This window comes from Rhinopithecus bieti, unplaced genomic scaffold, assembly GCF_001698545.2.
Source record: "Rhinopithecus bieti isolate Rb0 unplaced genomic scaffold, ASM169854v2 scaffold_38833, whole genome shotgun sequence".
In the NCBI taxonomy this organism is placed as follows: Eukaryota; Metazoa; Chordata; class Mammalia; order Primates; family Cercopithecidae; genus Rhinopithecus; species Rhinopithecus bieti.
The window spans coordinates 198,674-221,116 of NW_016816114.1; the positions used below are offsets into that span (position 1 = coordinate 198,674).

At 42.9% G+C, this 22,443-nt stretch overlaps 1 protein-coding gene across 1 annotated transcript in view; it reads right to left on the bottom strand.

Moving 5' to 3' along the window:
- The window catches only part of ITK (IL2 inducible T cell kinase), a 76,218-nt gene that overhangs the window by 26,229 nt on the left and 27,546 nt on the right, over positions 1–22,443 (bottom strand). Inside the window, exons 2-7 of the mRNA XM_017854403.1 lie at positions 20,832–20,936; positions 18,706–18,787; positions 15,712–15,840; positions 12,114–12,154; positions 6,966–7,117; positions 1,613–1,678 (exon numbers count right to left, since the gene is read on the bottom strand). Coding sequence (XP_017709892.1) covers positions 1,613–1,678; positions 6,966–7,117; positions 12,114–12,154; positions 15,712–15,840; positions 18,706–18,787; positions 20,832–20,936 — 575 coding nt within the window. The remainder of the gene's footprint in view (positions 1–1,612; positions 1,679–6,965; positions 7,118–12,113; positions 12,155–15,711; positions 15,841–18,705; positions 18,788–20,831; positions 20,937–22,443) is intronic.

Here is a 22,443-nt window from a genome sequence, read left to right on the forward strand (position 1 = left end):
GTCTTTTTTTTTTCTCTCTCTCTCTTTCTCTTTTTTTTTTCAGATGGAGTTTTGCTCTTGTTGCCCAGGTGCAATCTTGGCTCACAGCAACCTCTGCCTCCTGGGTTCAAGCGATTCTCCTGCCTCAGCCTCCCGAGTATCTGGGATTACAGGCATGCGCCACCATGCCTGGCTAATTTTGTATTTTTAGTAGAGTTATTTGCTAAACTTTCAAACTGGTATTACATTTAGTAGAGTATTTTTAGTTTCACCATGTTGGTCAGGATGGTCTCATTCCTGACCTCAGGTGATCCACTTGTCTCAGCCTCCCAAAGTGTTGGGATTACAGGAGTGGGCCACTGCGCCTGGCCTCTTTTGTCTTTTTTAATGTGGACCAGTTTCTCAGCCTGTTGTGTCTTTCATGATATTAATGATTTTTTTTTTTTGAAGAGCATAGGACATTAATTTTAGAGAATATTCCCTAATTTGGATTTGTCTAATATATCCTTATGAATACACCCTCATAAGTAAATTCATGTTGTGCATTCTTTGAGCAAGAATATCACAGAAGTGATGTGTGCCCTTCTCAGTGCATCACATAAAGAGACACAAGATAGCTTTTTGCTCCATTATTTATGTGCATTTGGATTGATTGTTTAAGATGGGCCTACTAGTTACCTCCACTTTGTAATTACAAGTGATTTGTGAGGAGATACTTTGAGACTATGTAAATATCCCATAGCTCATCAAACTTTAACCTGCTAGTGGTGACCTTCATCGAGGATTCTTGCCTAAATCAGTTGATACTCTGGGTTACAAAATGATGATTTTTAAACTTTATCATTCATTAGTTGGCATTCTACTATAAGAAAAAACCCTTTCCTTTTTATTTATTACTTCTTTATCTATCAGCCTATCTATTTATTACAGATTCTTATATTATTCAATGGTTTCTAGTCTATGACTTATTTTAATACCCATTATTTATTTTGATACTCAAATTGTCCCAGATTTCATCAAATGGAGCCCGTTAGAGCCAACTTCTGTGCTCATTTGACATGCCCATGTCTTTTTGGCTGGGCACAGTGGTTCACACCTGTCATCCCAGTAGTTTGGGAGGCCAGGGTGGGAGCATCACTGGAGCCCAGAAGTTCATGACCAGCCTGGACAACCTAGCGAGATCCTGTCTCTACAAAAAATTTACAGATTAGCTGGACAAGGTGGCATGTGCCTATAGTTCCAGCTACTCGGGAGGCTGAGGAGTGCTTGAGCCCGGTAGGTGGAGGTTGCAATGGGCCGAGATCACACTACTGCACTCCAGCCTGGGCGACAGCAAGACCCTGTCTCAAAAGTAAAATAAAATTAAAATTTATTTTAAGTACTTCTTTACTTTCTGGCACAAAAGATGTTTCAAGTTCTTTTTTGTTCTATCCCTACCCCAAGACTTTTCTCCAGAAAGTCCTGGTTCTTTTTAGTGGAAAGTGTTATTTCAGAATCAAGAGCTGGGTGGTATGTGTGAACATTACTATTGCAAGAGATCATCTGGTATTTTTACAGTCAACCAATAATTTATTCCTAACCTAGGGAGGATTCCTTAGGACTGTATTTTCCAAAAACAAATAAAATATCTTACTCATAGGTTTCCAGATTATTTGGAGACTTTTCCACCAGATAACTGCTTGGTACATATCCTTCATGCCTGTTAAAAGGAAAATTAGCGTTTAGACCTACATAGAACTAAGTTTTACATCGTTTTACAGGTTTAATCCATTAAAAGTCATTTAAAGATTGGGAAATATATTATTTGGCATTTGTGATAAGACATTTTAAAATTTAGAATAAAAGAATTGGTAGGCCAGGGGCGGTGGCTCACGCCTGTAATCCCGGCACTTTTGGAGGCTGAGGCAAGTGGATCACAGGGTCAGGAGTTCGAGACCAGCGTGGCCAATATGGTGAAACCCTGTCTCTACTAAAACTACAAAAAAAAAAAAAAAAAAAAAAAAAAAAATTAGCCGGGCATGGTGGTGCATGCCTGTAGTCACAGCTATTCGGGAGGCTGAGGCAGAAGAATCGCTTGAACCCAGGAGGCAGAGCTTGCAGTAAGTCGACATCATGCCACTGCACTCCAGCCTGGGCAACAGAACAAGACTCTATCTCAAAAAAAAAAAAAAAAAAAAAGGAACTGGTAAAACTAACAGCAACTTGCTGTCTGTTAAAGGCAGGTTGATTTCACTACTAAAATACGAAGCATAATAGAAAAGAAGTGGCGATTTTACTTAAAAAGTTCTGCTTGCTGCTCTCCTCATTGTGAAATTTCCTCTACTGGAAAAAAAATTAATATTCATTCTCTATTTTCTATAAGGAAACATTTTTGTGTGATAATCAACATTTTTTTCCACTTTAGTACTATCATTTTATAGTCAGCAAGCCAAAATAATTAAAATATAAAAGATGACTTTCCAACCACAGATTCTAAAAGACACTACCAGTTGGCATTGTAAGCTTTTTAATTTAAGGCCTCCCTAATTGAGCTTCTTCAGATATGAATGGTATAAACACAAGAAAAAAGGATAAAGCCAGGCTAGATTTGGGGATCGGGAGTCACTTTTGAGCAAGAATTAATAATTGTGCATAAACAAAAAACATAATAAACAAAATAAGAATATCAAACCTCTTTACATTTGTGTATAACTTCGTAGTTTTCACAGCACTTTCACATTCATTATCTCATTTAATACCACAAGGTGAAAGTGGCATCCCTTCTGCTCTCTGGATCTCTGACTTTATACCCATCAAATGAAGGGCTTAAATTAGATTATACTTAAAATCTAGTTTAAGTAGATACTCCGTACTATGGCAATGTAAAAAGATGCCTGATAGGCTGGATGCAGTGGCTCACGCCTGTAATCCTAGTACTTTGGGAGGCTGAGGGGGGTGGATCACTTGAGCTCAGGAATTTGAGACCAACCTGGGCAACATGGTGAAACCCTGTCTCTAGAAAATATATAAAAATTAGCCAGGTGTGGTGGCATGCACCTGTAGTCTCAGCTGCTTGGGAGGCTGAGGCATGAGACTCGTTTAACCTGGGTGTTGGCGGCGGGGGGCGGTGGTGTGGAGGTTGCCACGAGCTGAGATCATGCCACTGCACTCTGGCCTGGGTGACAGAGCAAGATTCTGTCTCAAAAAAACAAAAACAAAAAAAACACAAAACAAAACAAAAAAAGATGCCTGATAGTTTATTGCTCTTTATTCCATAACGTGTTCTAATTTTCTTATAATAAGGCCAATTTTCAACCTAGTGATTATGTTTATGGGAAATGTGTAATCGGTGCACAGAGTTGTGAAGAGTGAAGAAATCAAGACTGGCGATGCCAAATACAGGATGATTATCTTATATTTTACTCCTCTGGCAGACATTGCTAAGCAATCATGGCATAGTTTCTTTGCAGAATTGGACATCTGCCCTCAGAATCATCCTTCGCACAGTGCTCAAGGCAGCCATTCCAACTGAAGAAAGTCAGCTTATTCTGAAATTTGCCATTCCTTCTATATCACTCTTGTAACCCGCTTAACTACGTCTGGTGTTGCCATACTATACTTTTAGAATTATATTAATGGATCAAGTAATATTTTGCTCTTCAATAGAATATGCCACCCAAAGCTGGGCCATCTACACAAATGATAACTCTCATACTTGTATGTGGATATGTAGACTTCCCAAAGCTCTTTCACTTCCATCATCTCACTGATTTTCTCAACACTGTGATATAGACAAAGCTGACATTATCATCTGCATTTTACAGTTCAGGAAATGGATTCACAGCGGAAAAGTGACTTGGTCATCTGTGAATGACATGGTCACACATGTGACATGGTCATCTGTGAATCCTCAGCTACATATGACAAGAGTAGCTCATAAAGTCCGAGTCCTCTGTCTCCGCATCTTGTGTACTTTCCACTATACCACACTATCACAAATCAAACTGGGGAAATTCCATAATGCTGACTGGCTGCTGGGGTGTCCTCTTTGATGCCCTTTGAAGTGCATAGTTAAGCCTTTCCACAGCTCACCAAATGAAGGGTTTAACTATCATTTGGGGAAGTAAGACCTAGAGGAAATTTCCTGGTACATTAGATGTGCTAAATAAAGTCAGTTGATTGAACTAATGAATTTCTAAGTCCCTTTGGTGTTTGTAGACCCTGTAGACAGCCTCGAACCTATTTCAGATATGGGCCTCTCTATAAAGGACAAAGAGAAGGTGATGTGACCAGCCTTAATTGTCTTCATGAATCAACTAAAGAGGGAGGTTCCAGGTGAGGGGAGTTAGAGTCTGTTCTTAGCTAGCAAACTACACTGTCTCTCAAACCATCGTTCTGAATCTCGTCACCTTTTACCCTGTCTCACTTCTGTCTTTCCTCCCCCTGCAATGGGGTTGGTAAGCCTACCTAAAGAGGCAGCACCTTGAAACTGTAAATTTTGGTGTATGTAAAAGTTAAAGCCTTATCCTTAAAGATATTTGTGCCCCTCTTTTTTTTTTTAACCCATCAGATTGGCTTTTTTAAAAAAGTTCAATGATACCCAGTCTTGGCACTTCCATAACTCCATTAGCAGGAATGTAAATTTGGCAAGCCTTGTGAGGAAATTCTATGGCAAAATTAAGAAATCACATACTCTGACTCAACTGTCGCACAGTTAGAAATGTGACATATAGGCCAGGCCTGGTGGCTCATGCCTGTAATCCCAACTACTTTGGGAGGCCAAAGAAGGAGAATTGCTTGAATACAGTGGTTTGAGACAAGCCCAGGCAACACAGTGAGACCCCACTTCTACAAAATATTTAAAAATTATCTGGGCATGGTGGTGTGTGCCTACAGTCTTAGCCATGCAGGGGTCTGAGGTGGGAGGATCACTTGAGCCTGAGAGGTCAAGGCTGCAGTGAACTGTGAGAGTGCCACTGCACTCCAACCTGGTTGACAGAGCAAGACCCTGTCTCAAAAAAAAAAAAAAAAAAAAAAGAAAAGAAAAAGTAATGTAATATATATATATATAATATATATATATTCCAAAGATGGCCAAGATATATGAATACAAGATTTTCATTAAAGCCTTGTTTGAAACAGCAGAGGAAACAAATAAACTGGCAACTAAATGTCCCACCATAGAGGGTTATTTAAACACTTATAATCATGCATTCTAATATTGTGCAATTATTCTTATTATTCTTTTTGAGATGGATTCTTGCTCTGTTGCCCAGGCTGGAGTGCAATGGTGCGATCTTGGCTCACTGCAACCTCCACCTCCCAGGTTCAAGCAATTCTCCTGCCTCACCCTCCCGAGTAGCTGGAATCACAGGCTCCTGCCACCACACCCAGCTAATTTTTTGTATTTTTAGTAGAGATGGGGTTTCACCGTTTCGGCCAGGTTGGTCTCGAACTCCTGACGTCAGGTAATCAGCCCGCCTTGGCCTCCCAAAGTGCTGGGATTACAGTGAGCCACTGTGCCCGGCCTATGCAACTATTTTAAAAATGAGGTAGATTTGCATGTACTGGTATGAAAAGATCTTCAATGTGTATTAATATCATTAAAAATTAAAAGCAAGATGCAGAACAGAATGGATCAACTTGGTAAAAGCAAAAAAAGGATGCATTTGCATAGGTATAACTTTTGTTTATGATACACAAGAAGGTATTAATAGTGATCTTTTTTTTTTTGAGACAGAGTCTTGCTCTGTCACTCAGGCTGGAGTGAAGTGGCACCATCTTGACCCACTGCAACCTCTCCCTCCTGGATTCAAGTGATTTCCACGCTTCAGCCAGTGGAGTAGCTGGGATTACAGGCGTGCACCACCACACCTGGCTAATTTTTGTATTTTTAGTAGAGACAGGGTTTTACCACATTGGCCAGGCTGGTCTCAAACTCCTGGCCTCAAGTGATCCACTCGCCTTGGCCTCCCAAACTGCTGGGATTAGAGGCGTGAGCCACCGCGCCCAGCCGAATAGTGATTACTTTTGGACTTGATGCGGGGGCAAATGGAGGGTGGCTTATTTTTTATGTCTATTTCTCTCTACTGTTAGTTAAGTAAAATGTTGACATAAATGATCCATATGTTGCAGTGACAGTTTCCTTTTTTATATTTTAAAATTAATAATAACCTCATACTTTGAAAACATTTAAACCCTTAATATTAAGATACAAAGATGTTCGTTGCAGTGTTGTTAATATTTGCAAAATATTGGAGATCACCTAAGTGTTCAACAAGGGAATTTGCTAATTTAGAGTACATTTATGGCTGGATTGATGCAACCATTGAACTCATATTCTGGAAAATATTCCAGAGCATGGGTTAATACATCTGATATACTAAGAGAAAAAAAAATAAAACCTTAAAAGGCAGTGTGAATCTCACGCTCGGTATTTTTTTCATTCAAAAGTCGCATAGTGGGAAAGTGGTATCTGTACAACCTTATTTTCTCCCTGAGTCAAGTGGATGGCTAGTTCAATGACTGCGATTGTAACTAAATCTTTAGTATCTTCTTTCTGATGCATCCTAACATAATTATCAATCTGTACCATCTCTACACACACCTTTTCTTTCCACCAAAAATAAGCACTTTCTAATGGGATGTACCTTCAGCTTCACTTAACACTCAAGAACAATAACACTTTACAGAATAAATTGCCAAGCTCCCAAATTGTAGATGTCAGTGGAAAAATCCAGGGTTTTTTTGAGATGAGTTTGGGTCTGGAGTGCGTGAGATGGGGTGCAGGGAGCAAGCATAGCAAGTGACTGCCTCAGAGTCACCTCTGAGAAGAGGAAAAACGAGCCTCAACTACTTCCTCTTCCTCCCTCTTCCTCCTGCCTCTGCTCTCCTCTCCCACCTCAGTGCTGCGGTCACGCTGCGGGAGATAGGACAAATCATCCTGGTATTTTATTTGTTCACACCATACCTCAAACAGAGGGACAGCAGCCACAAAGATGCCTTACCCATTCCTGTCCTGGACTCTCCACCAGTGAATCTCAGAACTGTCCAGCAGGCAGTACTCTTCGTTGCGCCGCAGTGCGAGTTCCTGAGGATCATTGGTTTGGTAGTCATACAAGGCAATGACCACAGTTTCTTCAGGTTCCCAAAGTGGTCGCTGGGGAAGAGAGACAACAAAACCAAGCAAAGATATAAGAAAGGAGGGAAAATGCCTCCTTTCATCGGGGTGTCTGGGGAGACAGTCTGCCTTCCTCTGGTTGACTTTCTTTATGAGTTAGAGTTACGGCACTGAACATGGCACAAAGACATCAGTGCTTGGAATTAATCACATTGCTCATTCTATGAGGTAAATTCTGACCACAGTGAATTCCAAGCAGCCACATGATTTTCACAAAAGTCTGCTGGTTTCTTTATCTGCACTATGTTATAGGCGGCAGCCTCTCTGCCAGATGCATCATGCTCTTGGCAAAGGAGATGCAGTCAACATGAAATCTTTCAGTTTGTGCTTTACTGATATGATTTGTGGGTTTATCCAGATCTACAGAATCATATGTTATTGAAGCTGGAATTCCTCTAACAGATCATTTAATATACTTTTTCATTTAGGATGAGGAAACTGAGGCCCAGATAGAGAAATGGACCTGGCCAATCTACTATTTGAATTAGCCCTAAGACTCTCTCTACTCTAGCACCTGTCTCCCTTCCTTCTCCTATGGGCTCTATTGCTGATGTCTCTGTTCCTCAGTCCCTTTCTTAGGATGATATATTGAGAACATGAAGAAAAGACCACAAAGCACACAGTCGCCAGAGTTCAGGATGGGCACACCTGCTATGGGTTAGCAGACTTTGTGAGAGTAAATGTGTGGAAAAATTGAGTTCCTCACTAGAATGTGATTTAGTGTTAGGAAGTCACAAGTTCTCTGAATACATTGAAGCATTTGGTGGCATAAAAATACTGGAGCTGGAAAAAAAGTCTCATCATACTGATGTAGTATGTTATCTCAACTGAGCCCAGATTGGATTTTTCTTTTTTTTTTTTTAAATAGAGACAGGGTCTCACTATGTTGCCCAGGCTGATCTCAAACTCCTGGGCTCAAGTGACCCTCCTGCCTTGGCCTCCCAAAGTCCTGGGAGTACAGGCATGAGCCACTGTGCCTGGCTGCAGATTGGAATTTGAAATCTAGATATTTGTGGAGCTTGTGAGGATGTGTAAATGGGGTGCTACAGAAAAGAGTGGATGTCCTAAGGCTTTTGCTCTAAGAGCTCATGGAGGGAGGAATAGTGTTCAAGGATGCTTGAAGAAGATGAAGGAGAGCTATGGCATTCATCCCACTGTAGGTCAACTCATTGGTTAACATCTGTGAAGAGAAAGATCAGAGCACGGTCCTCAAATTACGATGGTACCTTTCTGTAAGAGGCACACTGGATATGTATTTTTTTTTTCTAACAATCATGCAAGCTTGGAATATGGGGATTATTTTGAATATCGCAAAGTTTGAGGTATGCTATAGGCCTTTAATGGGTGATGGCCAAGAATGCAAAATGTTCTGTAGAGTCCCACATTCCATACAACTTTCAAATATCCTGGTAAACATTCACGTGGTGAGAAACCAGCTTATACAATAAATATAAGAACATCCTGAGCCTAGATCCTATCTGTACCCTATCCAAAGTACTGGATTTCCCAAGAATGCAACTACCTTGTACTTTGAGGGAAGACTATACTTTGGTTCAGAAGTTTGCCAAGAGTTGTTCATCATTTTGGAAAATTATATCACAGGTGGTAATGCTGTAGTTGAGTCCCAATACCACAATTTTTATCAGTTGCATTTGAGATGTCAAATCCAATGGGATCCTACCTACAGGTGCAAGAAAATGACTATTTCATTCTGTCTTCCAGTGTAGTCATGCCCCAACATTTATACAGAAACACGTTTTATTTTTTATTTATTTATTTTATTTATTTTGAGATGGAAATTTTGTTATATATATTATTTTCTTTCCTTTTAAGTATTACAGTTAGAACATTTATTGATTCTTTTTAAAAAGTATATGTAATACAAAAGTTAACCAGGTGTGGTGGCACATGCCTATAGTCCCAGCAGCTGTGGAGGCTGAGGAGGGAGGATGGTTTGGACCCAAGAGACAGATGGTTCAGTGAGCTATGATTGCACCACTGCACTCCAGCATGGGCAACAGAGTGAAGCCCTGTCTCAAAACAACAACAACAAAAATTAATTAAGTACTTTAATTTTAAAAAATTATGTATTCATATGTTATATTATTTATAAATTTCTTTTCAGGGTAACAAAAGGAGCCTTACAAAATCCATCCCTAAAAGGCAGTATTGAGTTTGATAAGGTTGGGAACCAGTATTTGAGTGAGAAAATCAAGGGATGGCATTTGGAGAAACTGAGTCTGTGGGCTCAGGAAGGGTTGTTTGGGAGCCTCCATGATGTGGTGAGGCATGAAGGGAATGAGGATCCTGCCTCCTAGCCACTCTGCTACAGGCCTCAGCACAACCTGACCCCCCAGGACCTCTGTTGGTCCCAGGTGGGAAGAGCTCCACTGGGCTGAGGGGCCCTTACAGAGAGCCCAGGTAGCAGAGGCAGGGATAGGGTGCCTTAGTAGGCAGCCAGCGAGAAAGGACACATGCACACACATTCTAGTGGCCCCTCAGCAAGCCCTGGGTTGACTGGGAGGGACTGTAAGAGGAAGAGTTGAGTTCCCATGGATGCAGGGGGCCAAGAGGAATCGGAATTTGGACTTCAATGTGAAATACGACCTTGTTTGTATCCACAGGCAAGAGAGGCCTGGGATTGTCCTTCACTCTGACCATGGATATTCTCCATCTTGAACAAAATAACCATCCCCTGACCCTGGAGGACTGGCCCTGCTCACAGTGTTTCTCACATAGAGCATGAGACCTGTTGGCTCAGACTAGATTAAAAACATAGTTTCTCTGTATGACAATCCGAGATGTCATTACCACTCAGGCAGCAGAACAAGAAGGTGAGGAGAGAAATGACTTCAAGGGGCTCAGATAAAAGAATCGTTGCATTGGATTTAGACATGCGGTTGAAACTAGAACAATGATTCCAAAACCCTTGTGGTCAGAACACTCAAAACAGTATCCACGATACTCCTCCAAGAAGGCTGAAAAGCCAAATGGCAGAGTGCAGGGAGAGAAGGATCAGCAGTGTATTCTGGCTTTCATCTTCATTGATACCAAAAACAAAGACACAACAGCAGCCTGGCTTAAGATGGGAGGTGTGGATTTAGGCGGGACTGTTGAGGGAACCATCTGCAAGGGAGGGCAGTAGGATTCCGAATCAGGCCTTCATGGGGGATGGTGAAATAGTCTTCAGAAGCTCAGTGAAAGAAAAGGAGAGAGAGCTCATTCTCTGCTACAGTTTCAGTTTCTTTTCTGTTGTGAGGGAGTAGGCTGATGACAGATCTAAACACTAGGCTGGAGCTTTGAGGATTTAGAGCTTCCTTTATGGGGACGCTGCCAGTTTTGAAATGTCACCATGTTGGCTGAAGGGAAAAAAGACAGAGCTCATTCTTCAGGAAGAAGCATGAGGAAACGGAATCAGTAAACTCTGGTTAAAGAATTTGCTCTGGAATGAAGAGCGAGTACTCAAATGTGGATATTGGTCGGGCACAGTGGCTCACGCCTGTAATTCCAGCACTTTGGGAGGTCGAGGCGGGTTGATCGCCTGAGGTCAGGAGTTCAAGACCTGCCTGGCCAACAGTGGTAAAACTCCGTCTCTATTAAAAATACAAAAATTAGCTGGGCATGATGGTGAGCATCTGTAATCCCAGCTACTCGGGAGGCTGAGGCAGGAGAATTGTTTGAACCTGGGAGGCGGAGGTTGTAGTGAGCCGAGATTGTGCCATTGCACTCAAGCCTGGGTGACAAGAGCAAGACTCCATTTCAGAAAAAAAAAAAAAAAGTGGATATTGGTGTTAATATTATCATAAGGTCAGGGCCATATCCCCTACCTAAAGGTCATGATCCTTTCTCCTATCTCTTTTTTCTTTTTTATCTCCTTAACCAAATAAGCGGCCCTAGAGTAGGTACTGTGCTATCTAAGACTTGTAAGTCATTATATTATAGATCAGTGAGGAGGTTTATTAAAATGCAGATTCCTGGGCTCCTCCCCCAGCGTTTTGGACACAGCAGGTCTGGGGGTGGGGTCTAAGAATTTGTATTTCTAACATGCTCCCAGGTGATACAGATGCTTCTGGTCCATGGATTATACTTTGAGAACCACCACTCGAGTTAAAGACCACCACGCCAGAAACCTTGCATCCTACTAAGTTGCTAAATGGCCTTGGAAAAGCCTTAAGACCTCTCTTGGGATTTGATTTCCCAAGCTTTACAATGAGAATAAAACTAAAACCCTCTAAAGTGGATAGAACATATAGTAAGTTTTAAAATAGATAATAAAGGGGTGGAAGTGCTTTGAAAAATATAAAATACCAACAAATGTATGTCTCCAAAATGCTTGCATACAGTAAGTATGCACCTTTTTTTTTTTTTTTTTTCTGGAGACGGGGTCTTGCTGTATCACCCGGGTTGAAGTGCAGTGGCACACAGTCATGGCTCACTGCAGTCTCGACCTCCTGGGCACAAGTGATCCTCCTACCTCAGCCTGCTGAGTAGCTGGGACCACAGGCGTGCACCACCACACCAGCTAATTTTAAAAAGTTTTTTCTAGAGATGGGGGTCTCACTTTGTTGTCCAGGCTGGTCTCTAACTCCTGGGCTCAAGCGATCCTCCCACTTTGGCCTCCCAAAGTGCTGGGATTACAAGTGTGAGCCACCATGCCAGCCACACTTTTATAGAGAGTGAGCTGCTACTATACTCCAAAGTGGTCAGGTGAATGGCCACCCAATTTGATATCGGTATTTGTTGAATAAATAAAGTGAGATGGAGATTTAGCAGCTGAATTGTTCTTTAAGTGGACAGACCCCCAAGTCAGTTGAAGCCCAAAAATACCCAATGTGTTGAGTTCCGCTGAATCATGACAGCCTGCTGCATGCATCCAGGGTTTGAAAAATATGGGCAGAGGGGAACATGAAATAGGAATATGCCAATCAGGTAGCCTGTGGGCCGACCTGCACCCAGAGCTAGGGCTCTCACTCACCCTGTTGTCTTCAGGAGTAGGAGGAAGAGGCTTCTTTGAAGCTGAAAAGAGAAAAACAGGAAAAGAAAAAATGAGCATGAAAACCAATGGACCCAAACGGAAGTGAGCAGCCAGGGGCTTTTCTGAGAAAAGGGCCCAGGGAAAACAACAGAAGAAAGGGGGCCAGAAGGAGCAATAAGACACAGTGAAACCTGACTTGGCCTTGTCAGAAGCTGTCTTTTATCTCCTTGGGCCTGCTGGTTTCTGATTCCCTTTTCTAGTAGACACCAGAAGCTTCCAGAAGTCCACATTCAGGGGCCCTCTCTCTCTGTATTCCCAGGAAAAGCCTGACAGTGGGGTTAGAGTTGCACCCTTCCCTGTAGGCATAGAGACTTCTGGGAATGTCTCTGCCACCTGCTAAGCTCAGGAGTGGGAATTGGTGACTCAGGGGGACAGTGACTCACTAGCTTCTTGACTCAGTTGTGAGCTTGAGGAGGGGGTGGCTAAGGTGGGAGGTCATTGTGCTGCTTTTTGAGTGGGCTGGAATCCACTTTTAGTTGCCTTAAGGCATCTGAATATGTGTTATTTCTGCTTCTTTCAAACTATACCAACCCCAGCATCTCTCTGTCTTTGTCTTTCTGCTTATCTCTGTTTCCATGTCTCCCTCTGTTTAGCTCTCCTCTCTCTTCCCTCTTTCCTCCTTTCTCTTCTCTCTCTTTCTCTTGCCCTCTCTCCTTCCTCTCATCTCTTCATATTCGTCTCTCTCTATTTCTCCTTTGTAGCTCTGCAAAGGCCATTCCTGGACTCAATGAATCAAAGGTGTGTGGCTGTGTCTGGGGCTCTCTGTGGTATGGGAGGCACTGCACAGGCTTCAGGCCAATACAAAGACATCCTTAATAACAAGAGATGAGAAGAGAATGGGCTGCATAGGTAGGTGATGAGTTCCTCATTTCTGTAGGAGATTGACTTGAAGTTGGACAGCCCACATCAGGGATGTGGTAGAGGAGAGTCACACATTGACACTGGAGCCCAGCCCCGTGCAGACTTGGCAAGAAAGAGTAGGCTGGGGTAGTGACCTGGGTATACGATGACCAGAGAAGAAGGAAAATCCCTATAATAGGAAGCATGGCTCCCATTTAGAACTCAACTTGGAGCTGGGAGACTGGTGTTCTAACTCTGGCTTCACCAGTACTAGCTGTGAGCCTTGGCCACTTCCATCCCTGAACATTCTATGACTGGTGTCTCTTTCTTCTTTTTCTCTGGCCTTGCTTTTCCCTTCCTTCCTTTCCATCTGTGTGGGGTTGGTATGTGGAGAGATCAGGGCCAGTTCTGGTTGAAGACATGGGTGTTACTATGGGTTGGGTGTGGCTGGGTCTGTTTTTACTCAACCGAGTCTGCTGCTTCCCAAACACACACAAGTTCTGAGGCTATATCTCGGCCTTAGATTCTTTCTATCACCAATAAGGAAGACAAGTAGACACAATTACCATTTATCGAGAACTCTGTATATGTTGGCAGCTGTACTGCTTTCCACAACACCATTGAATCTCCCAGCCTTACACGTAGCTACCTATTATCATTATCCCCATTTTGCAGGTGAGGAAATGTACTTAGAGGCTCAGAGGGGTTATCCAAAGCCCAGTGCTCATAGACCCACACTGGCAATGTGCTCGGTACCAGGAATCCTGTGAACCTTCACTCAGGGAGGTGACCATGAGCTGTATTCACAGTGCAGTGTGCTTCTTGAAAACTCTGCTCTCAATTGTGTAAAACTCGGATCCACGAAGTTATTTAACCAAATCAGAAGAGGGTAGAGTGAGGAGATGCTCAGAGGGGGAGATGGCAATGGGTTGCAATGCAAAAGCAAAACCATTAGCAGAGTGACTGCATGACACCCACAGCAGGACCCCAAGAGTGCTCAGGCCCTGGTTTCATGTGGGGAGCAGCTCGGCATGACCAGCCCTCCTGCAATGGAGTTCTGGTGAGTCATTCAGATGTTCCTAGCACCTCAGTCACATGTGTATCACTTGGAGGAGGGAAATATTGTGCGACCCGAAGAGGAATAGCTGCAGCATGCGTGGTACAAACTACAGAATGGAAATACTGAGTCAAAGAATTTCAGAATTGGAAAGGGGCTTAGATATTATTTCATCCTAAGCCCCTCAGAACTCCCTGCCATTTTTGAGATGAGGACACTGGGGCCCCTTGATGGCCAAGTCACTCATCTGAGGGCCCACAGTAAGGTATTGGCAGAAGTTTGGAGACCAGATCCCTGACTTTGGAAAGGGCTTTCACTCACTGAGGTAAGCCCATGCCATTCTGTTATTACGGTGGATCCCATCCATAGAAAATTTCCATTTCTTTTTTATTAAATATTGGCCCACATGAATATGGTCACAGGACTAATGTGGAGGATCACTTGAATATTTACCAATTTCTAAAACTTATTAAGTATTATTCTTCTGGGCCCAGGGATGGATTATGTTGAAGGGCTTTTTTCCCAAGGCGCAGGGTGAAAAGTGGTGGTTTTTAAAGTGGTAATGAGAGGGGCTATGAATCAGGAAGCCACAGAAAACCGAGCCATGTGTTACATCCGCCTTGGGTTGCCAATTTTCAGTGTTGAATTTTAGTGCACAAAAGGAAATGATAAATGAGAAAGAGAAACTATGGCAAAAGAGGTTGAGAAGAGAGGAACATGGAAGGAAAATAATCCACACGGTCCATCATTCCTATGCAACAATGGATTTGCAGAGCACTTCCAGCAGTGTGACCCGGAGCATACTGAATTGCTCAAGGCAGCCCATTCCCTTAACATGACACCATCTACCCCAGATGGTTGAGAGGAATGAGAGCATAATGAATGTGAAATGCATTTGAGTGGAGTTGTATGCGACTGGAGGTTAAGGTTCCAAAGTAATCACTAAAATCCAGTTGCAGCCCAGTCCTCCAGACCTGAGCCTTTAATGTCAAAGGCAAAGAAACAGCTTTTTTTGTTTTCACTTTGCATTTAGACTGTGGCCTTCTCCTCTCTGAGATTGTGGAGGTCAAGGGCAAGTTTGAAGAGGAGGCAAGGAGAAACCACAAAGTAAAAAGTAAAAGAAAAATAAATTCCTCTCACCTTTAAGGCTATAGAGTTGAATTTGTGTAATTAAATATATGTGTGATATGATGCCACTGTGAGAAATAAATATTTTATATCGCTTAAGGCTGCCTCTGTAATTTAAGACTTAAATAGACCATGCCATTCAAATGCAGGTTATAGCAGGGCTCCTCAAACTGTACTGTGCACATACGTCTCCTGGGATCTTGTTAAAATAAAAATTCTGATCTAGTAGGTCATGAGTGGGGCCAGATCATTTGCATTTCTAACTAGCTCCTAGGAGATGTTGATGCTGCTGGTCCAAAGAACACACTTTAAGTGGTCAGGAGCTATAAAGACATCAGCTTTGAGATGGAAGCACCAACAGACTGGTAGAAAAGACAGATGATTTCTCTTGGAAAATTCTGAAAATGTAGAATTTTGCATTCCATTCCTGACACCCTCAATGATTGAAGGCCAAAAGCTTTTACCTTTTTATGGTCATTTCACAAAGAGTAGAAGGAATTCCCAGTCTCTTACCATTCTTGGTTGGATCATATTGGGCACAACCTGCTGCAAGCTTCTCCAGCTGAGAACAGCACCTCCACTTCCCATCAATCCAGAAATTAGGATGATATTTAGGCACCAGATTGTTATTATTCCTCGTTTCTGAAATAGGTTGGCACCAACAGAAGAGTTATTTCCAGGTCAGTCTATCAAGGGCTACCAATTTTATACCATCTCGAGTTTAGACCTGGCTAAGTGAGCCTGAATGAGTATTGTCCAGACCACTCAGAAGCATGGGTTGACCTGAGCACATAAATGCACTGTGCTATTTACTGGGGTAGTTCATGTTACATTTAGGCATCAGTGCATCTAGGCTTTCGTCCGCCTCTGCCTTGCATTAGTTGTGTGTTCTTAGGTTGGGCAAACCCTTATCTGAGCCTGAGTTTCCCCAACTATGCAATGAGATTGTTAAACACTGGGCTCTACAAAAGTGCCTTAAGGGTAATGAGAAGGTTGAGAAGGTGGAATCACCATCCCTCCAACTCTCCTACCTTTAACCACAGCAACTTTGGTTTTTTCCCTTCTAGGTTTGTGGCTTTGAAGTAAGATTTTGGTTGGGGAAAAAAGGGGGCTCTGCTACTGAAACAAATACATACATAAGGCATAGAACAGGGTTGGGTGTAGTGGCTTATGCTTGTAATCCCAGTTCTCTGGGAGGCCAAGGCAAGAGGATCTCTTAAGTTGGAGATTAGCCTAGGCAATATAGTGAGACGCCTTCTCTACCAAACACACACACACACACACACACACACACACACACACACACACACACACACACAAAGAAAAAAGTTAGCTGGGCATGGTGTCACGCACCTGTAGTCCCAGCTGCTCAGGAGGCTGAGGTGGAAGGGTCACTTGAGCCCAGCAGGTCGAGGCTGCAATGAGCCATGCTTGTGCCACTGCACTCCAGCATGGGTAACAGAGTGAGACCCCGTCTGATATGGTTTGGCTCTGTGTCCCCACCCAAATCTCATCTTGAATTGTAATCTCCATAATTCCTACGTGTTGAGGGAGAGACCAGGTGGTGGTAACTGGATCATGGGGATATTTTTCCCCACGTTGTTCTTGTGATAGTAAGTGAGTTCTCATGAGACCTGGCGGTTTTATAAGTATTGGGCAAGTTCCTCCTTCTGTCATTCTCTCTCCTGCCACCTTGTGAATAAGGTGACTGCCTCCCCTTCACCTTCCACCATGATTGTAAGTTTCCTGAGGCCTCTCAGCCATACAGAACTGTGAGTCAATTAAACCTCTTTTCATTATACATTACTCACTCTTGGGCATATCTTTATAGCAGTGTGAAAATGGACTAATACACTGTCTCCTTGAATAAATAAATAAACAAACAAACCACAGAACTAGATAGCTAATCTCTAATGTTCCTTCCAGTTTTAACATCCTGTGTATGAAATCCCTTCACAGAGGGCAAATAGCCGATGATCATAGCTGGGGCCCTTTTGATTACTTTTTTTTCTTCCTTTTTTTTGTGGGGTAAGACCAGGGTCTTGCCGGTTACCCAGGCTCGGCTCACTTGGCTCACTGCAGCCTTGACCTCCCAGGCTCAGATGATTCTCCCACCTCAGCCTCCCAGGTAGCTCAGAGCACAGGCATGTGCCACCATGCCTGGCTAATGTTTTTATTTTTAGTAGAGATGAGATCTCACTATGTTGCCCAGGATGAAGTGCAGTGGCATGAGCATGGCTCATTGTAGCATTGAACTCCTGAGCTCAAGTGATCCTCCCACCTTGGCCTCCCAAAGTGTTGGGATTACAGGTGTTGGCCACTGCACCCAGCCCATTTTGATTACTTCTTACTTTTGTGTTTGCTCTATGTCCCATGACTGTTAGAACTGTGAGCACTTTCCCATTTACCCAGCACTTGTCTGCTCATAACTCATTTCAGGCTCACAACCACCTTGGGATAAGATACACCTTGTATTTCTATTCTCATTTTTTTTTTTTTCAGATAGAGGAATTGCAACTCCAGAGATAACAAATAGTTTGCTTATCCTTAGTCCTCATAGTTTTGTAGAGGCAGATTAGTATTTGAATCCAGATCTTCTGACACATCCAGTGCTTCAGGCTAAAGAACAGTAATGGTAACATTGATCGAGTGCTTTCTTTGGGATGGGGATTGTCCTAAGTCCTCAATCATTCAGTTCTCACAACAGCTCCATGACTGTTTTTAGTCAAAATTTATAGAGACACATGAAGGTCAAGGAATTTACCCAGGGTCACACGCTAATCATTGGCAGAGCTGGGATTTTCACCTTCATGCCTGGCTCCACATCCCATGTGCTTAAACACTACTGCCTCTAACTGTGCCATCAGGAAGGTGAGGCTTAAGAAATACCCTTACCAATGGCCTGAAATGCTTGAAAGCTAGCTGATATTTATTGCGTGCCGTCTATGGGCCAACCTAGCTCCCAGGACTTTGCTCACATCAGCTCCAAAGGCAGGCGCTGCTATCCCTTCCTTTTCTCCCTTTTAAATAAATGGGAAACCGAAGCACAGGCAATTAAGGAACTCGCCCAAGTGTACACAGCAAGTGACAGACTGGGATTTAAACCCAGGTCATTTCACACTAGGGCCTATGCTCTGCTTCTTCTTACTATACGAGGAGATGGCAAACTTGTTCTTAAAAGGCCAGACAGTAAATATTTTAGGTTTTACCGACCATGAGACAAAATCAAGGGTCTTCTGCAGGTACTTATTTAACTATTTGAAATGAGTTATATACAAATATTGCTCAGAGCCTGATAAGAACAGACGGCAGGCTGGATTTGGTCAGCCCTGAATGACACCAGTTATTGCCTCCTGGGCCCAGGATGAAAACGCGGAAACTTCCACCAACCCCTAAAGGGAAACCAGCCATCAGCTGCTCTCACACCACAGTCTATTCTATTGTGGAACCCAACCCTACTATAGGATCAAGGGTGTCAGTGATTCAATGGCAAAGGAGTTTAATTACCTTCTTTAAGGGCCAGCACCCAGCGCTGCCGGCTCTCACGATCTGGAGCAAACACATATAGGAGGTAGTTGTCATGCATGACCTGGAGACACACACAGAGTCCAAGGTGAGCAGTGTGCATGGAGATAGTTGACTGACAGCAGACCTACTGAGCTGAAAGTGGGGTCTCAGGTGTTTATCGTCACATAGGCAAACATTTGGGTAATTAGGGGGCCAGTATCCTTTTTATCCAGATGTTTGGGTGCTATGAAAACACAAGGTAAGCAGTTTCGGCTGCTTGTCTCAGATTCCATGCCCCAAGAGAGCAATCGCTAACTAAAACAGCAGGAGAAAGTTCTCCTCTTGACTAGAAAGCACATTTACTTCTCATCTTAAGTTTTTAGTGATTAAAAAAAGTGTTTCTGGCACATGAAAGAGAAAGATATGACAAATGTGTAATGAGAGTTTTGAAAACTTCTTATTTTGAAATAGTTTAAGATTCACAAGAAGTTCCAGAAATAGTACAGAGTTCCTGTGTACTTTTCACCTGCTTTTCTCCACTGATGACATCTTACATAACCACAGCACATTTTTCAAAACCAAGAGACTGTCATTGGTATCATACTGTTAACTAAACTGCAGTCTTCTTTATATTTCACCACTTTTTTAGGCACTCATTATCATTGGGATTTTGAACAACTGAAAAATACATGCTATTCCTTTTATTTTCGGTCCTCAAAATTCCAACTCATGAGGGTCACTTTTCTAGTAGGAAAAAAGTTCTTTTCTATGCCACGTTAAAAATATACTCAATCCCTCAGGTTGGCAAGCAAGAATGGTACCCTGGAATGTGCAAGGAGATATCCATGCCTTTGAAGCCAGAAGTGCCAAGATTCATACATAAGGTAAGGACTTTAAAGATACCCTCCACCAACTCTGTTCAGTAGAATTTTGGGAGGCTGAGGCGGGTCGATCACGAGGTCAGGAGTTTGAGACCAGTCTGACCAACATGGTGAAACCCCATCTCTACTAAAAATACAAAAATTAGCCGGGTGTGGTGGCATGTGCCCATAGATCCAGCTACTCAGGAGGCTGAGGCAGGAGAATCACTTGAACTGGGGAGGCGGAGGTTGCAGTGAGCCAAGATTGCGCCACTGCACTCCAGTCTGGGCAACAGAGTGAGACTCTGCCTCAAAAAAAAAAAAAAAAAGAACTTTCTGCAGTGATAGGAGTATTCTATAGCCAGTGCTGTTTCAGTACAGTAGCTGCCAGCCATGTCCGGCTATTGAACATGTGAAATGTGCCCAGTGTGACTAAGAAGCTGAATTTTTAATATCATTTAATACATTTAAATGTGAACATCCTTGTGTGGCTAGTGGCTACTGTACTAGACAGTGCATTTCCAGATAATCCTCAGATTATAAAATCTGAATCTTTGTGCCTCAGAATCTCCAAGCAATTCATACCCAGCAATTGCAATACGTTGCTTCAAATCATGAGTAAACTGCACTTAAAGCACGTTAGGTTTGGGGCCCCGATAGCAGCTTTATTTCTTTCCTCACTAATTAGGACTTCCCTTGAGGAAGAGAAGACATGAGGGAAATGGGTATGAGGAATAACCACCTTTTTAAGATTTTGTGCTTAATTTGTGTTCAATAAGTGAAAGAATTAACAAATAAATGTCATTGATTGAAGGAACACATATGTTTCCTAATGGGATTTGTCTAAGTTCTAACCTTGGAGCAGAGAGTCATCCCTGTCCACCCTCTCTCACAGTGACTGAGGACTTTTTTTTTTTTTTTTTTTTTTGATGGAGTCTCACTCTGTTACCCAGGCTGGAGTGAATGGTGCGATCTCGGCTCACTGCAACCTCTGCCTCCAGGGTTCAAATGATTCTCCTGTCTCAGCCTCCCGAGTAGCTGGGATAACAGGCACCCGCCAGGATGCCCAGCTAATTTTTTGTATTTTTAGTAGAGACGGGGTTTCACCATGTTGGCCAGGCTGGTCTCGAACTCCTGACCTCGTGATTCGCCTGCCTCGGCCTCCCAAAGTGCTGGGATTACAGGCGCAAGTCACTGCACCTGGACATGACTGAGGATTTCAACCGCGGTCCAGGAAATGGGGAACTACCCACCTGATGGACTTACCTGAAATGGGTATTTATAGTGGCATGGGATGCTGATGTCACTTTTCACAATCTCGACACATTTGATTCGGGACAGCTCAATGGACCCCTTCAGCGTGCGCTTCTTCTGTGGGGGAGACAAGCACATCCCATTCATGTAAGAGAGAAGACAATATTTTTGTCCAGATTGCTCCAGAAATCTACTACTAGATAAGATCCACTGAGTTTTTAACAAATTCCAACCCTCCAAACCAAATATCCAAAACTGCCTCTTGGCCCCAAATGTGGGATAAACACTCTGAGCAGACTGCTGGGAAAACATGCCTTCAGAGTCTTCTTCTTGGTGACAGGCTTCCACTCATTGAGACACTGGGTCATGTACCCCACTGCCCTTGTGACAAATGGCAGCATCAGCAGAACTCGTAGCTGAGATGCACAGAGAAATCCATGGACACATATGTGACACTTTTCTCTTCTCTGTGTCTATCCATGACCATATTAGCATAGCAATTGAGCTAGGGCCTGACCTGGATTGTGGTGCATACCCTTAGCGACATCTTTTCTTTTTCTGTCTCTGGCTTCTCCATGTCCTTTAGTTATCCGCAGTTCCACAATGACACTCCCAAAGGACATTCCTGACTCTGCTCTACAACTACCTGTTCTCCACGTCCTCCCCAACCTCCCCATCAAATATTACTGGGCCTGTGTCTCATTTTCTTGGAAACTTGCTAGCTGTATTTCCCTGATAACTAATTCACATGATGGTATTTGTGATTTATAATGATGTTATGTATTACCTATTTCTAAGGATCCTTGTGCTTGGAGAATGGATCTCAGGGGATTTGATGCCTTATCCAATGGAACAAATTCCATTGGTGGTCTATCGGACTCCAAGGAAAGATAGTTAGGAAAGTGCTTTTGGATGGAAGAAGCCTTTCACGGGTGCCTAGAATTGAGCTGCCATTGAGAATAGACTTTAATTCAGCTATGGAACCAGTTGCAAAATACGTCATTATACCCACTACCAGTCAATCCCAAAAGACATGATTCTGAATGTCATAGTCCCAAATGCTGAAATCCTGAAAGATAAAAATCCCTAAAGTCTAAGTCCCTAAGGTCTCAAATCTCAAAAATCACGATTAGTGAATTTTCTGTTGTACGCAGGATAGCCTCATTATGTTAGTTGCATCATGTTAGGCAGAACTACTGCTTTATTATTGTCTTCATTTGGAAATTACGTGTGGTTTAAGATGTGTATGGGTGCCAAATCGACGAGGGGTGGACTTGTTGACTTAATTTTAGGTGTCAAATTGACTAGATTAAGGAGTATCTAAGGCTGGACATGGTGGCTCACACCTGTAATCCTAGCACTTTGGGAGACCAACATGTGAAGATCACCTGAGATCAGGAGTTTGAGACCAGTCTAGTGAAACCGCACATCTACTAAAAATACAAAAATTAGGTGGGTGTGGTGGCAGGCGCCTTAATCCCAGCTACTCTGGAGACTGAGGCAGGAGAATCGCTTGAACCTGGGAAGCGGAGGTTGCAGTGAGTTGAGATCATGCTGCTTTGCTCCAGCCTAGGCAAAAGAGTAAAATTGTGTCTCAAAAAAAAAAAAAAAAAAAAAAAAAAAA